The 15,494-nt window shown below is 39.6% G+C and overlaps 1 pseudogene and 3 gene segments (V, D, J or C); 1 reads left to right on the top strand and 3 right to left on the bottom strand.

Annotated features, from left to right (window-relative positions):
- The first annotated feature begins 1,269 nt into the window (after nt 1–1,269).
- Nucleotides 1,270–5,045, top strand: LOC120555164. The segment is given in 2 exon segments: nt 1,270–1,308; nt 4,481–5,045. A coding segment is annotated over 1 exon segment (258 nt).
- A 1,345-nt stretch (nt 5,046–6,390) lies between these two features.
- LOC120555148 lies at nt 6,391–7,021 on the bottom strand. The segment is given in 2 exon segments: nt 6,391–6,698; nt 6,915–7,021. Coding segments are annotated over 2 exon segments (363 nt in total).
- A 2,988-nt stretch (nt 7,022–10,009) lies between these two features.
- Nucleotides 10,010–10,497, bottom strand: LOC120555129 (annotated as a pseudogene).
- A 3,929-nt stretch (nt 10,498–14,426) lies between these two features.
- On the bottom strand, nt 14,427–14,908 carry LOC120555099. The segment is given in 2 exon segments: nt 14,427–14,749; nt 14,857–14,908. Coding segments are annotated over 2 exon segments (375 nt in total).
- Between the last annotated feature and the right edge of the window lie 586 nt (nt 14,909–15,494).

Below are 15,494 nucleotides of genomic sequence, written 5' to 3'. Positions count from 1 at the left end.
TGGGAATGTGAAGACTCTGACAGTAGTAAACTGCTGCATCTTCAGTCTGGACTCCATTGATGGTCAGAGTGAAGTCAGAGTTTGATCCACTGCCTGTAAAACGATCTGGAATCCCCTGATTGTCGATTGCTAGCATAGTAAATGAGCGTTAGGAGTTTCTCCATCTCTCTGTTGGTACCAGTGTAGATAGCTCCCACCATGAACATTCTGACTGGTCCTACAGCTGATGGAGACGGAGCCTCCCAGAGCAGAGCTCACTGCTCCAGGCTGAGTCACTGTGTACTGACCGCTGGACTCTGAGGATACAGAGACAAAAACATAAAGCAGCGCCACGGTTTAGTCGGCTTCATTTCAGAGGGACGGATGTTGATAGAGGAGAGGAGTTTGATTCTCTGGACTTTTACCTGAAGCAGCAGCAGAGGAGAGTCCAGATGAGGACGGAGATCAAAGTCATGTTTTTGATGAGGAGGATTTCTGTGTCTTCTGTTGTCATGAAGGACAGCTGTCAGTCATCCAGTGTTCAACTCTCAGGACTATAAACTCTCCCAGAGCACGGAACACGGTGCTGCTGATGCAAAGTGGCTCTCTATGGAAATGCTCTGACTGACTCCAACAGGGACTTGGATTACTCTGATGATGCTGATCATCAATGGATCAATCACTTTATCAGAGCATTGATTAGGATCTTTCAATAACACTTTGACTTCTTGACAAATCTTCCAAAATGTTTGATTTAGACTTCCCAGGACCAGCTGGAACATATAAAAGAAGTCTTTATTCCCTATGCCAAACAGCTATTGAACACAGAATAACTGCACCAGGAAACACTTGTTATTTTTAAGATTTGCTCTGTTGTATTTTTATTGCTGTCACCTTCCCCTTTGTACAATGATTTTTTATTGTATTTTGCATATTCTGTAGGTTTTTAATGGTGTTCTGTGTTATGTGCATTGTATGAACATTTGCTGTAATCTGGGAAAAGCAAGGACAAATGTCCACCGAGGTGGACAACAAAATTAATCTAATTTCTTCTGTAATTGAAAACAGATTATATAAACGGACAATATACACTTGATTTGAAATCAATATAAATAAAAAGCATATATTCTGGAAATCTGCAGCACTGTGTTATTGTCAGTTCTCTTTTCATTTGATCGAGATTTTCCAAACAGCCTCATTTTGGTGAGTTTGTTTGTGTCAAAGTCAGAGAGCCGTGGTTCTCTACAGTGAGAGGTTTTTGTACGGCGGCTCAATGACTTTGTATCACTGTGGTTGACTTTGGTGGAGGAACCAGACTGAATGTTGGAAGTAAGTCAAACTTTTAAAAAACTTTTTATTTCAGGAGCTATTTTTCTTCCTTTTACTTTCTGCACTGTTAACTTTCCTTTTTGTGAAATATTAATCCATCATTTTAAAGAAATATATCACTGTAAGAGGCAAAAGATTGCTTTTGAAATAGTAAAACAAAAGTTCATCGCAAAGAAAATGAAATATTGAGTCAGAGGATAAATCATTATTTCCAGCTTTAATGGTAAGTAGCATCTTGAGGGTTTGTAGGTTTAGTTCAGTCTGATAAAGTCAGAGAGCCGTACAGTGAGAGGTTTTGTACGTATGCTCAATGACTTTGTATCACTGTATTAATGCTCGTGGAGGAACTAGACTGAATGTTGGAAGTAAAAGTTTCTGCACAAATACTAAAACTATAATTAAAATATTGTGCACGTTTTAAATTCTGCTACAGTTGATAAATCATACGTATTCATGTTTTTATTTCTCCTCCCTTTATCGTGGAGACTAACCTGTAGAGTAGCTTCACTAAACATTTTTACACATTTCGTCAAACTGGAAATTTGCGATTTGAAGTGTGGAAAGATAAAACTCGAAAACCGTTCTACAAGATCTTGCCTTTAATTTTCCACTAATGATAACCATGAAGCAAATGAAGATTTGAAGATTCAAACACCACACATACTGATTGTTGATGTAATGCCAACTCTGACAGTAGTAAACTGCTGCATCTTCAGTCTGGACTCCACTGATGGTCAGAGTGAAGTCAGAGTTTGATCCACTGCCTGTAAAACGATCTGGAATCCCTGATTGTCGAGTGCTAGTATAGTAAATTAGCAGTTTAGGAGTTTCTCCATCTCTCTGTTGGTACCAGTGTAGATAGTTCCCATTATAAACCTTCTGACTGGTCCTACAGCTGATGGAGACGGAGCCTCCCAGAGCAGAGCTCACTGCTCCAGGCTGAGTCACTGTGACCTGGCCTCTGGACTCTGAGGATACAGAGACAAAAACATAAAGCAGCGTCACGGTTTAGTCGGCTTCATTTCAGAGGGACGGATGTTGATAGAGGAGAGGAGTTTGATTCTCTGGACTTTACCTGTGAAGCAGCAGCAGAGGAGAGTCCAGATGAGGACGGAGATCAAAGTCATGTTTTTGATGAGGAGGATTTCTGTGTCTTCTGTTGTCATGAAGGACAGCTGTCAGTCATCCAGTGTTCAACTCTCAGGACTATAAACTCTCCCAGAGCACTGGAGCATGGTGCTGCTGATGCAAAGTGGCTCTCTATGGAAATGCTCTGACTGACTCCAACAGGGACTTGGATTACTCTGATGATGCTGTTCATCAATGGATCAATCACTTTATCAGAGTATTGATTAGGAATATGTGGCTGCTCATTTGTACGAGTCTTTGGTTTGAGTCCATAAGCTATTTTAGGGGTACCAAATATATATATTAAGTATTTGTTACAAACCACCTACCCTCCATAGGTTTGCTTCTACAACAGACTAACGGTACTCATACAACAATAAACACAAGACCACTCATTCAGTGTTAACCTACATTTTGTTTATCGATGTACATGAATAATATCTCCTCTTTGAGGATAAAGGTGGGTTTAAAAATGTACGAATATATTTGCTAAAAGTAGGGGGCTCGAGGCTTAATATTAAGGGGACACTGGCCACCCACTCCCAGAACCACTGATTCACTACAACACAAATCAGTCAAATCACTGTGAGACAGATTTAAAGAAAAATTATTATATTTCATTCTTCATCAACAATAAAAATGGTTTTGATAATTATTTACATTTGGGCCGCATTTATTGGGGAATTTTTCTTCAGAAATATTTCAATTATTTTCACTGAAAGAGAAATTGATATTGTTAGTAGATGTTTAACATTTCATTTCAAGTAAAGATTGAATACATTTTCCTAGTTTGTGAATCAAGTTTTAAACATTTTAACCAGTTATGACATAAACTGGGTAAACTAAGAATGTGTTTTGGTGAGTTTGTTTGTGTCAAAGTCAGAGAGCCGTGTGTCTCTACAGTGAGAGGTTTTTGTACGGCGGCTCAATGACTTTGTATCACTGTGGTACACGTTCGGTGGAGGAACCAGACTGGAATTTGGAAGTAAGTCAAATGTTTTTTTATTTCAGGAGCTATTTTTCTTTGTATTCTTTTATATTCAACAGTCTAAGAAAAATTGTTGCCTTTCAATATTCATGGATATGGATTTCCACAAAAAGTTTGCCATAAGACTCAAAGTTCACTTTAGCAACAGAAATTCAAAAAGTAATTGTAAGTAAAACATTAAATGAGGATACATCATTATTATCCAACTTTAATGGTAAAGTAGCATCTTGAGGGCTTGTAGGTTTAGTTCAGTCTGACAAAGTCAGAGAGCCGTGTCTCTCTACAGTGAGAGGTTTTTGTACGGCGGCTCAATGACTTTGTATCACTGTGGTACACGTTCGGTGGAGGAACCAGACTGGAATTTGGAAGTAAGTTCCTGCAAAACAATAGTTAATACCTTATTGTGAAGTAATGTTTTAAATTACATTTTTGGATGGGCAGATAAATGTTTTCTTGATGAAATGTATTCATGTTTTTATTCATTCTCCTTTATCATGGAGACTAACTCAGAGCAGCCTCAATAAACATTTCTGTCAATTTAAATAACTTGATGATGAACACAAAACTTATATTCTACTTAAAATGTTTGTAAAGGTTAGTCTTTAATGTTACACTATAAATATAATGTCATATTGTTGCAAATTTAGTTTGAAATCTTTTGAACAGTTTGTTAAATAATGACTGAAATCCACATGAAGTACATTTCATTGTTGTCAGTTGATTATTTGTATTTGTTTGTTTCCACTAAATACTCTAAATTAATGTATAGTTATGGTTTTAGAATTTGTGAAATATTTGACATTTTATTTCCAGTGTATAGTTTGATATATCTCAGCTCATTGTGTAGATGATTCTCTCTGTGCTGATTTACATGAGAGGCTTCTTAAAGGGAAGTGAAACAATGTGTGAGTGAGTGACTGGTGGAGCAGAAAAACCATCTGACAGAAACTCCTTAAAGGAGAAAACCAACTCTCACACAGTCAAGGTGTCCAAGTGTCTGCTGGTTGATTGACAGCTGTGTGGTCCCTGTCCTCTAAGCTGATTGGTGTCTCCTAGGTGATGTCCGTCCCACCCTGACGGTGCTGCCCCCCTCCAGTGAGGAGCTGCTGAAGGGGAAGGCCACGCTCATGTGCCTGGCCAACAAGGGCTTCCCCTCAGACTGGAGTCTGGCCTGGAAGGTGGACGGCAGCAGCAGCAGCAGCAGCTGGGAGGAGAGCAGGAGCCCCGGGGTGCTGGGGAAGGACGGCAAATACAGCTGGAGCAGCACCCTGAGGCTCCCTAAAGACCAGTGGGAGAAGGTGGGCTCTGTGACCTGTGAGGCCACCCAGGGCTCCCAGACTCCGCTCTCAGAGACACTGAGGAGAGACCAGTGTTCCCAGTCCTGACCTGACTCACTGGGACTTTGCTACTGGTTTCACTCTGATACTGATCTCAGTCTGCTCTCTGCTACTCTCTCTCTCTCTCTCTCTCTCTCTCTCTCTCTCTCTCTCTCTCTCTCTCTCTCTCTCTGGCATCAGACCAATTTAACAGTGTTCAACTTGAAATAGTGATGCTTTATTTGTTGCAATAATCCTTATGCTGTTAATGCTGTAAGACAATAAAACATAATTCAAATGAAAAAGTATGCATCTTTATTTAACAACAGTTTCTTTCACCTGGCTATATGTTTAGATATAGAAGTTTATAAAAATAAATATGTATTTCAGACTCACAAGTAGGTCCATATCAAGAGATATACAGTTTATATGAAAAAATATAAAAATATACATACATACAAATTACAACGATTTTAAGGATTTATGTTCAAGCGGTTACATCATAGAGGATTATATCAAAACTCTTTAAGGCTGACCTTACAGTTTCTCTGTTTAACATTATTATCTGAATTTAGGTATGAACATGGTGTGAATGGGTGGATAAAAGGGGGACATTTTTATGAAATAATTTAAAACTGTAGTCTAAGTTACTCAATACCATTTTTAGAATTTGAAATAAATTGTAGAGCATCGTCAATATATAGTTATAGCATAATTCTGAACTGAGATTTATAAACCAAAGATTTAATGTCAGTGTTGCAGGTTTTTTGAAGAACACCAGAAAAACACCAATAGTGTTTTATTATTGAGTTATTCATGTGCTGCTTTACAATGTTGTTATCACACAAGTTAGTGTTTTTGAAATCTGACATTTTTGTAATATGTCATTAAATCGTAAAAAATCCTATCTTATATTTTAAGTATTCTAACAAAGTTCAACCCTTTTTATTTAAAGTAATGCATGTACTGTGTATCTTCATCTGAGATGAATCAGGATTTCTAATTCGTAAATATTTCATATGTATCAAATCAATATGTAAAATCCTGTCAGTATATCTGCAAACCATTTAATGCAAATGGTTTTAGAATTTGAAATGAATACCTCAATAAAAATAGAAATAATTATGAAAATAAAAAAATTCTACACGAAGGTACATTGAATGTACATAAAATACTAAACCTTAAATCAAATTTGTGAAACTTAATATGAAACTAATGCAAACAGTCTTACTGTAATGCATTATTTTTACCGTTTCACTGAAAGGAGTCTTAGCTTGTTGGACAACTCTTGATGTATTTCACTAAAATATAACTTTAAACCCTTTAATTAGTTTAATCCTAATTATTCTAGTTATGTTTTGATTTAGAATGATTTCATTAAATTTGAAATTCAAGATAATTGTTGAAATACTCAATTATTGTAAAAATAATCTGTCAAAAGACAGAAACGATATGTCATCTGAATAGCTATACTTACTAAATAAATTACGTAATTTTGGAAATTCTATAGCTGCATGATTGTGTTACACTTTTCTTCTTCTTGTATTTGTTATACTGTATTAATACGTATGTCTAGTGGTGTTGTTTCTGTGCAGCTGTTGAGTCAGATCAGTTCCTCTCCAGCTGAGGAGGTTTTTGTATGACGTTGTATCACTGTGTGAACGGGAAGCTGTTACTCTGCTGACAATAATAATCTCCTGCATCTTCAGTCTGAACTCCACTGATGGTCAGAGTGAAGTCAGTTCCAGATCCACTTCCACTGAAACGGCCTGAAACTCCAGTCTGAAGGCTTGTAGCACGATAAATCAAAAGTTTAGGAGATTCTCCAGGTTTTTGAAGGTACCAGTTTAGGTAAGTACCAGCACTAGAACTGGCTTTACATCTGATAGAGACAGACTGTCCTGGAGCAACAGACTGAGATCCAGGAGACTGAGTCAGGATGATTTCTCCTGATGAACCTGGAAAACATGAAAAAGAGCAGAAGGGTTATTGAGACAAATCCAGCTTGGAGAAAGATGATCAACATCCAAACAGAAGAGTCTCATTTCTTTAACATGGAGAAGAGATGGAAGAAGGTAAATGCTGCTTGTTCCAGTGTTTCTCCATCATAGCAGAACATCATTGAGGTGAACCTGATTGCATCCTGAAGCAAAGTTTTCAGAAGAGAGTCTCACCCTGAACAAGGAGCCCCAGGGTGGCCAGCAGTAGAATCAGTGACATCATCATCATGCTGCCCGCGTGTCAGTGGCTCTGAAAGTCCTGGACAGTCACTGATCAACACTGGCCTCTTAACGGCTGGGAGCAGAGAGGCAGGACACATATGCAAACACACAGAGTCAGTGAACTGTAGCTGTCCTCAACATGTCATGCTGTTTCCCCCTCAGTGCTGAGAGCATGGACCTACATAATTACATATTCACATGGAGAGGAGATTGAAAAGTCTGGTAGTAAACTGATCCAGTGACTTGTGGACAGTTTTGTTCTGTTTTTCCAGTTTGTTATTATGGTCTTTTTTTTGAAAATTATTAGTTTTATTAATATTAATGCAGGTTTGACAAGTTTGGGTGTTTTGTAATGTGAGGATTTCACAAAGTAAAGCAGTGATGAGTCTTTAGAGAAGGCTGAGGCCGAGGATCTCAGATGACATGCTTGAGAAAAAACCATAAGCTATTTCTCGGTCTTTCACTCACTTTCAATTGCATACAACTCTTTTTTACACTACACCCAATTCTCTACATAAGAACAAAATCTAACAGGAAGTGACTTGATTTCCTTTCCCAAACACAACTAATCAAAATGCTACACTTATTTACCAGGGCAGACACACACACTCCTCAGATGTGCAAACACTTTATGCTTACCTGAACACTAACCATTCACTGCTTTAGTATAGGCCTATACATAGGTCAAAGGTCAGATTACCTGTTTTGAACAATGGATGCCAACAACAGACAGAGAGCAAGGGAAGGACGACAATGAGGAGGAGGAAGAGAAAGAAGGAAAGCGGAGGAGGAAGAGAAAGAAGGAGAGCCATCTCTGATGATCAGACTTATTCATCATGTGATCAACCACGGATTGACCAATGAGAGAAGCCCATCTTGAGTAGCTTTACAGTGGCATCCATACTTCAAACCTTCAGAAATGAGAACAGGCATGCAACTAATGACTATTTCAGCATTATAAATCTATCAGATTTTGTTTTGCACAAAGTGCATACAATACCCCGCCGGACACACACACACACACACACACACACACACACACACACACACACACACACACACACACACACACACACACACATTCTTTTTTCTAAATATGATACCTTTGGTTTACATATGTTTGTACTATTGTTTTCTTGTTCCATACTACTGTATACAACACTGAGCTCCTCTTACAAACGTAATGTTTTGCCCAATACATATTTTCTGTTTTACTGTAACATTACATTGTTGTTTGCAGTGCACTTTTCAACCCCTCTCAGCAGATTACTTTCTCTCTAGAACATTGTAAATGTAGATATGAGCCTATGAAAGACAAAAGAGCTTTAGATTTAGAACAGTGTGTACATCACATCCAAAAATTTACTATGAAAAAAGTTTTTGCCATTTGATGCAAATGCTTCATTTTGAGATGTGTTGATGGCATTTTGAATGCAGTGTTTCATTTTGAAGGAGATGTGAGGCATTTAGCATTTTGTGTGTGCCGTTTTGAGAATTGTGTGTAAAGTTTTGAAAAAAGGAGACATAGTTGTGAAAACGTGTGTAAGCTGTAGGTAAAAACTGTAAGCCGATCTGACAGACTGCAGACCGGACAGCATATGCCGGAGACAAACATGGAGAAGTGAAGTTATGTTGCTGAGTGCCAGTTGGAAATGATGACACAAAAGATCATTTTGTTCGCGTATGAAGACTACATGGTGGTAAAAAAAATAATTGATGGCAACATGCAAAACACTTGGGTCGAATACATTCAACATCTTCCGATTTCTTTTTTGATATTTGAAGCTGCTGTTAACCTAAAATCTAAGAAAAGTAAATGGCTAACGTTATAGCAGAGAAATCTTGGGGTAACCTTTAGTAACAGTAAAAGCACAACCTTGTGAGTGAATGAAACCGTTTATTCCTTCGTTGATGTTATTTTATTTTATGCAAACTGTTCCGTTCTCTCTCACACACATGCAGGCACAGATTATTCCTCCATAAAGTGAGTAACTTCACTATAGAACTCTAGGACCTATTTCTGGCAGACTGGCACACTATGTTTATGTTTTTTTTTTTTTTTACATTTATCTTTTTATTTCATTTAGACATAATACATTATGAAAGTATTAAACTGCTGGGTCAGTGTTATTATGTTCAGTAGAACGTGATACAACCTGTTTAAAAAAGGCATTCATGATTTGTGCAATTTAAATGTAATATTACACTGTTGTGTATGACTTGGAACTTGACTTGGGACTTGACTCGGACATCCAAAACAGTGACTTGGTCCCACCTCTGAAGATCATGTGGTATGACTGAAAGCTCAACAGCTACTGGATGGACGTTGTGAGATTGTTTTGTTGTTTATAAAGTCAAGAATGAACTTTTGGTCTCAGTGTATTTGTTGCGTTTTTGAGTTGCATGTTTTTTTGCATGAACTTTATATAGATGTGATTATGGATTTATGTATTATTTTTTTGTTTCAAGTTGACTCCTTGTTTTTTTTGGCATGAATCTGATAAGAACATGAGATTCTAATGTGATATGAATGGATGGTGTCATCTTGAGTTAGCTGTGGGATTCAGCTGTCTGTGCTCTCTCTGCAGGTGATGGTTAGAGCAACTGGGAACATCTGAGGATGTTCCCAGTAGCAGGAGGTTATTTAAGTCTGGATGCAGTGCAGCCCTCTCTCTGGCTGACTCTCCACTCTGCTGCAGCTTTGCTCCTCTCCCGTCTGCTTTAGTTATCTACTCTGCTCCTATCAACCTTTACAACACCCACACACACATATGTTCCACTCATGCACATCACACAATACTGACTTTACTGAAATCCACAGCCCATACATTAGTTAAAGTTAAGCCTTTAATTTGGTTTAATTTGTTTAAATATATACTGTATATTTTGTGTCTCCCTTTTGTTGAATCATGTCGTGTGTGTGTGTGTGTGTGTGTGTGTGTGTGTGTGTGTCCTCAGTGAAGTGTATCAGTCTCTGCAGTAGCTTCCAGCTGCAGCAGTCAGTTCAGTTTCTGTTCAGTCTGACTGAGGGAGGTTTTTTTACGACGCTTTTTCACTGTGTGAACACATACTGACTGTTGATATAGTGATAACTCTGACAGTAGTAAACTGCTGCATCTTCAGTCTGGACTCCACTGATGGTCAGAGTGAAGTCAGAGTTTGATCCACTGCCTGTAAAACGATCTGGAATCCCCTAATTGTCGAGTGCTAGTATAGTAAATGAGCAGTTTAGGAGTTTCTCCATCTCTCTGTTGATACCAGGCTAACCTGTAAATATTTTCTATCTTCTGACTGGTCCTACAGCTGATGGAGATGGAGCCTCCCAGAGCAGAGCTCACTGCTCCAGGCTGAGTCACTGTGACCTGGCCTCTGGACTCTGAGGATACAGAGACAAAAACATAAAGCAGCGTCACGGTTTAGTCGGCTTCATTTCAGAGGGACGGATGTTGATAGAGGAGAGGAGTTTGATTCTCTGGACTTTACCTGTGAAGCAGCAGCAGAGGAGAGTCCAGATGAGGACGGAGATCAAAGTCATGTTTTTGATGAGGAGGATTTCTGTGTCTTCTGTTGTCATGAAGGACAGCTGTCAGTCATCCAGTGTTCAACTCTCAGGACTATAAACTCTCCCAGAGCACTGGAGCATGGTGCTGCTGATGCAAAGTGGCTCTCTATGGAAATGCTCTGACTGACTCCAACAGGGACAGGGGGTTTCCTCTTCAGTGCTGAGAACACTGACTTTATAAATTATTCATGATATAATGCATAAAGAAATTGAGAAATTGGATTGGTTTACATTGGCAATTTGGGTGAAGTTGATTCTGTTGAATTACTAAAACCTATTAAACTGCATAGTCTTCATCACACAGCCAATGTGCATTTGTGTTCTCATTTGAGATCCATACACACAATTATCTGTGCACTTGTTTTATTGATGTAAAATATTTTTTTCAGGGTTGACAGAGAATGAGAGAACACTTGTTTGAGTATGTCGACATTTCAGTAATCAGCCCTAATGCAGAACATCTGTTTCCCTCAAACAAGCCCTGACAAACATGAACAATGTGGGAAACAGAGGAACAAGTCATTACAACCAACTGCAATACAGTTTTTTGCCCTTTGCTTGAACACGTTTTGCAAAACTTGGCTCATTGTGTCGAAACTCTACACTCAAGCAAATAAGACACAACACTGAGAAATAAACCATTCACATCTATGTCAAATTGAAACTCTGCTATCAAAACAATCCTTTGTCAAAATGTCATTCTGATGACAAAATGATACCCATTTGCATCATATGAATACACTTTCAGATCAGCAGCAACACACTAGTCTACTTTATATAAAAAACAGTAGTCTTGGGCGCCAGGATAGCTCAGTTGGTAGAGCGGGCGCCCATATATAGAGGTTTACTCCTCGACGCAGCCGCAGCAGGTTCGACTCCAACCTGCGTCCCTTTGCTGCATGTCATTCCCCCTCTCTCTCCCCTTTTAGGTCTTCAGCTGTCCTGTCAAATAAAGGTCTAAAAATGCCCCAAAAAATAATCTGCAGTCTTATGTTTTTATTCAGTTCCACACATGGTATGTTTTCACAACAACCAAAAAATGAAATACTGAATTCAAAATCATTACATTACAGTAGTATATTTTACAGTACAGTAAATTCAGTTAAATCAAAAATAAAACAAACAATACACTACTGTAAACACAGAAAAACACAATTGTGCGCAAGTGGGCTAATGGATCCTGCCGTCTGTTGGGGTCTGGCCACAGGATCTCATCAACATCACATGCAATGTCTTCTCTCGCTAAGCATCGGGGAAAATATCCCCTTGTGTGCCGAATCCATCCCTGGATTGACATCACCTCACTTTCTCCGCAGGCCTGTTCCATTGCCTGCAGAAGAGGCATACGGGCATGTGGTTGGCGGTCATATACGCGCCATCTCCAAGCGTAAAAAAATATCCTCCATAGCATTTAGAAATGGCGAGTAAGGGGGCAAGTACACAACTTCAAATTGATCATGGTTGGTGAACCAGTTCTGGACCAGAGCAGCCTGATGGAAACTAACATTATCCCAGACAACAACAAACCTGGGCTGCTCTGGTCCATCCTGTACAACTGCATCACGAAGTGCATCTAGAAATGTGATTATGTGTTGCACATTATAGGGACCCAGTTTGGCATGATGGTGCAGTAACCCTCGAAGACTCATGGCGGCACACAATGTGATATTTCCCCCGCGCTGCCGCGGGACGTGCACAATTGCCCTTTGGCCAATTATATTAGGTTAAATCCAGCCTCGTCAATGTAAATACATTCATTCAGCTGGGCAGCTCCATCCATGTCCAAGATTCTCTGTAACAAAAAATACATATTGTGGATGGCTTTACTCAAAGCACACACCTACACTACTACACATACAGAACCGACCCACCCCACCACACAGGTACCTGTTTAGCTTTCGGAATGTATCTATGTGGTACTAATCCAGTTATTCATCTCTTACTGGACTGCACCCATTCTTTATTGTAAATGTAAAGGACTGAAACACTTACCTGTACATATTCATGTCGAAGTTCTTTGACCCTCACACTGTTCCTCTCAAATGGGACCATGTACAATTGCTTCATGGTCATGTTGTGCTTTACCAAGATGCGTCTGATAGTTGTAATGCTTACTCGATTCATGTTGTTGAATACTTGCCTATCTGCAAGTATTTGTTGCTGTAGCTGGTGGACACGGATTGCATTGTTTGCTCTGACTAGGTTCACTATGGCAAGTTCCTGCTGTTGGGTGAACAGGCGTTGGCGTCCACCCCCACTAGGTCTTCTAGCCATTCTGTAGAAAAATGCAACCACAAATTGTTCTCGTTTGCTTCTTTTTTACAGTACTGTGTACACTGAACTTTATTGTATTTACCATACACAGTACTGAAACATCTCAACACGTTATCACGGTATGTTTCACAAAACTACCACTTTTGTTGGAAAAGGAGCATTAGCCACCCTGGAATACAATACATGTGATACAGTAACGTCATATGGTACAGTACTGTAAATACTCTAGATACAGTCTGAGTAGAGTATAGAGTTGAAGACATACCTGTTTTCCAGTCGGAATGTCCTTATTAGGGATGAAACTGGGAAACGGCTTAGATTAGGATGGACTCTCTGCCCAGCTTCCCTCATAGTCAGGCCATGGTTTATGACATGGTCCACCAAAGTTGCTCTTATGTCATCCGAAATAATGGTCCTTGCGTGGCCTCTTCGACCACGTCCTCCTCTCTCTCTCTATCTCTGTCTTCCTCTTCCTCTGCCTCTAGCTCTCCCTGCCTCCATGCTTGCAAAGTTCTCAAAATGCCTTAACTGAGGCCTTTTTGTAGCTGGCTGATTGGTGTTCCGTTTTGTAAGTAAGTATTTTCAGGTGTGTGTCTCTACGTCTTTTCAATTAACCAATGTGTGTTGTATTTTGAATAGATGTGTTTTCCCAATGTAATGTCGCCGAGATTTCATTTTTGAACTAAGTGTCTTATGTATGAAATAGTGTGTAGTGTCTAGGAGCAAGTGTGTTGCAGAAAGCAGCAAGTGTGTTACAGAATTGCAACTAAAGTGCAAAGCAGCGCTTTTGTTTAAGGTATGGTTACACTTTGTTTAAGGTATAGTAACAACAACTTCAAGTTATGTTACTTTGGTTTAAGCATGTGTCTATACTGTTCAAGCAACGGGCGAAAACTGTAAGAGCCCACCCCTGTTTGTTTCATTAGCGATATAAGTTGACACACGTTCTTCTCATCATATTCTGTTCAAAGTTCCCAAAACAAATACTGTCTTCTCTCTGTTGTTGTCTTGCTGCTGCTGTTTAGCTCTGCATGTTGAATTAGTGCTTGTGTTTGTTGCTCGTGTTCTGTCGTCGTTTGACACCATGCTTGTGTGCTAGACTGTATGTCATTTCTGTTCTGCTTGCTGTGATTGGGTGGAAGTAGTGGAGGTGTTGGAAATGTTTGGATGTTTGCTGTCATCTTTTTAACTGACAATATGACAATGAAATTGACATTTCTCTTTTAGCCCTTACACCCTCTCTTAAGAGGCTTTGCCTTTTGCAAAGCTGCCATTGTAAATGTATATGTGTTTTAAATAACATGCCTGGATAAATACAGGATGAAAAAATAATAATTAAAAACTCAGACAGTTCTGTGTCCACAATGAAACTAATAATGAAACACGTTGTTTTGGTAACTGTAATGGGACTATGTTTACAAACTCTTGGTCATTTATTGTATTTGTGTGTGTGTGTGTGTGTGTGTGTGTGTGTGTGTGTGTGTGTGTGTGTGTGTGTGTGTGTGTGTGTGTGTGTGTGTGTGTGTGTCCTCAGTGAAGTGTATCAGTCTCTGCAGTAGCTTCCAGCTGCAGCAGTCAGTTCAGTTTCTGTTCAGTCTGACTGAGGGAGGTTTTTGTGCGACGCTTTTTCACTGTGTGAACACACCCCCACTGTGATAACTCTGACAGTAGTAAACTGCTGCATCTTCAGTCTGGACTCCACTGATGGTCAGAGTGAAGTCAGAGTTTGATCCACTGCCTGTAAAACGATCTGGAATCCCTGATTGTCGAGAGCTAGCACCGTAAATGAGCAGTTTAGGAGTTTCTCCATCTCTCTGTTGGTACCAGGCTAAACCTTTGTAGCTGCTCCAAACATGAACATTCTGACTGGTCCTACAGCTGATGGAGACGGAGCCTCCCAGAGCAGAGCTCACTGCTCCAGGCTGAGTCACTGTGACCTGGCCTCTGGACTCTGAGGATACAGAGACAAAAACATAAAGCAGCGTCACGGTTTAGTCGGCTTCATTTCAGAGGGACGGATGTTGATAGAGGAGAGGAGTTTGATTCTCTGGACTTTACCTGTGAAGCAGCAGCAGAGGAGAGTCCAGATGAGGACGGAGATCAAAGTCATGTTTTTGATGAGGAGGATTTCTGTGTCTTCTGTTGTCATGAAGGACAGCTGTCAGTCATCCAGTGTTCAACTCTCAGGACTATAAACTCTCCCAGAGCACTGGAGCATGGTGCTGCTGATGCAAAGTGGCTCTCTATGGAAATGCTCTGACTGACTCCAACAGGGACTTGGATTACTCTGATGATGCTGTTCCTCAATGGATCAATCACTTTATCAGAGTATAGTAAATGTTAGATTTAGGCTCCCAAGGACCTGCTAGAACATTTACAAGAAGCATTTTATTCCCTATGCCATACAGCCATTGAACACAGAATGACTGCATCAGGGAACCAGGGCCGTCGGACTGGGGGTAAAACCAATACTGATTACCAGGGCCCAAGGGGAGAGAGGATATTTTCATTTCCTAATTAAATTTCATAATGCATGTCAGATGAAATGTAAAGTTAGTGTATTGGCTGAATAACTTGGTTGATTGACTGACTACATTTTTGTATACAAAAAAAGACTATCTAAGGTCTCACCCACCCCTTGCTAATGCGCCAAATGGTTTAGTCCATCTGCACGCATTTTATTTATGTTAATTCAG

The sequence above is a fragment of the Perca fluviatilis genome, unplaced genomic scaffold, assembly GCF_010015445.1.
Source record: "Perca fluviatilis unplaced genomic scaffold, GENO_Pfluv_1.0 PFLUV_unplaced_scaf_2, whole genome shotgun sequence".
Taxonomy (NCBI): Eukaryota; Metazoa; Chordata; class Actinopteri; order Perciformes; family Percidae; genus Perca; species Perca fluviatilis.
This window is presented reverse-complemented; position numbering and strand designations above follow the sequence as displayed.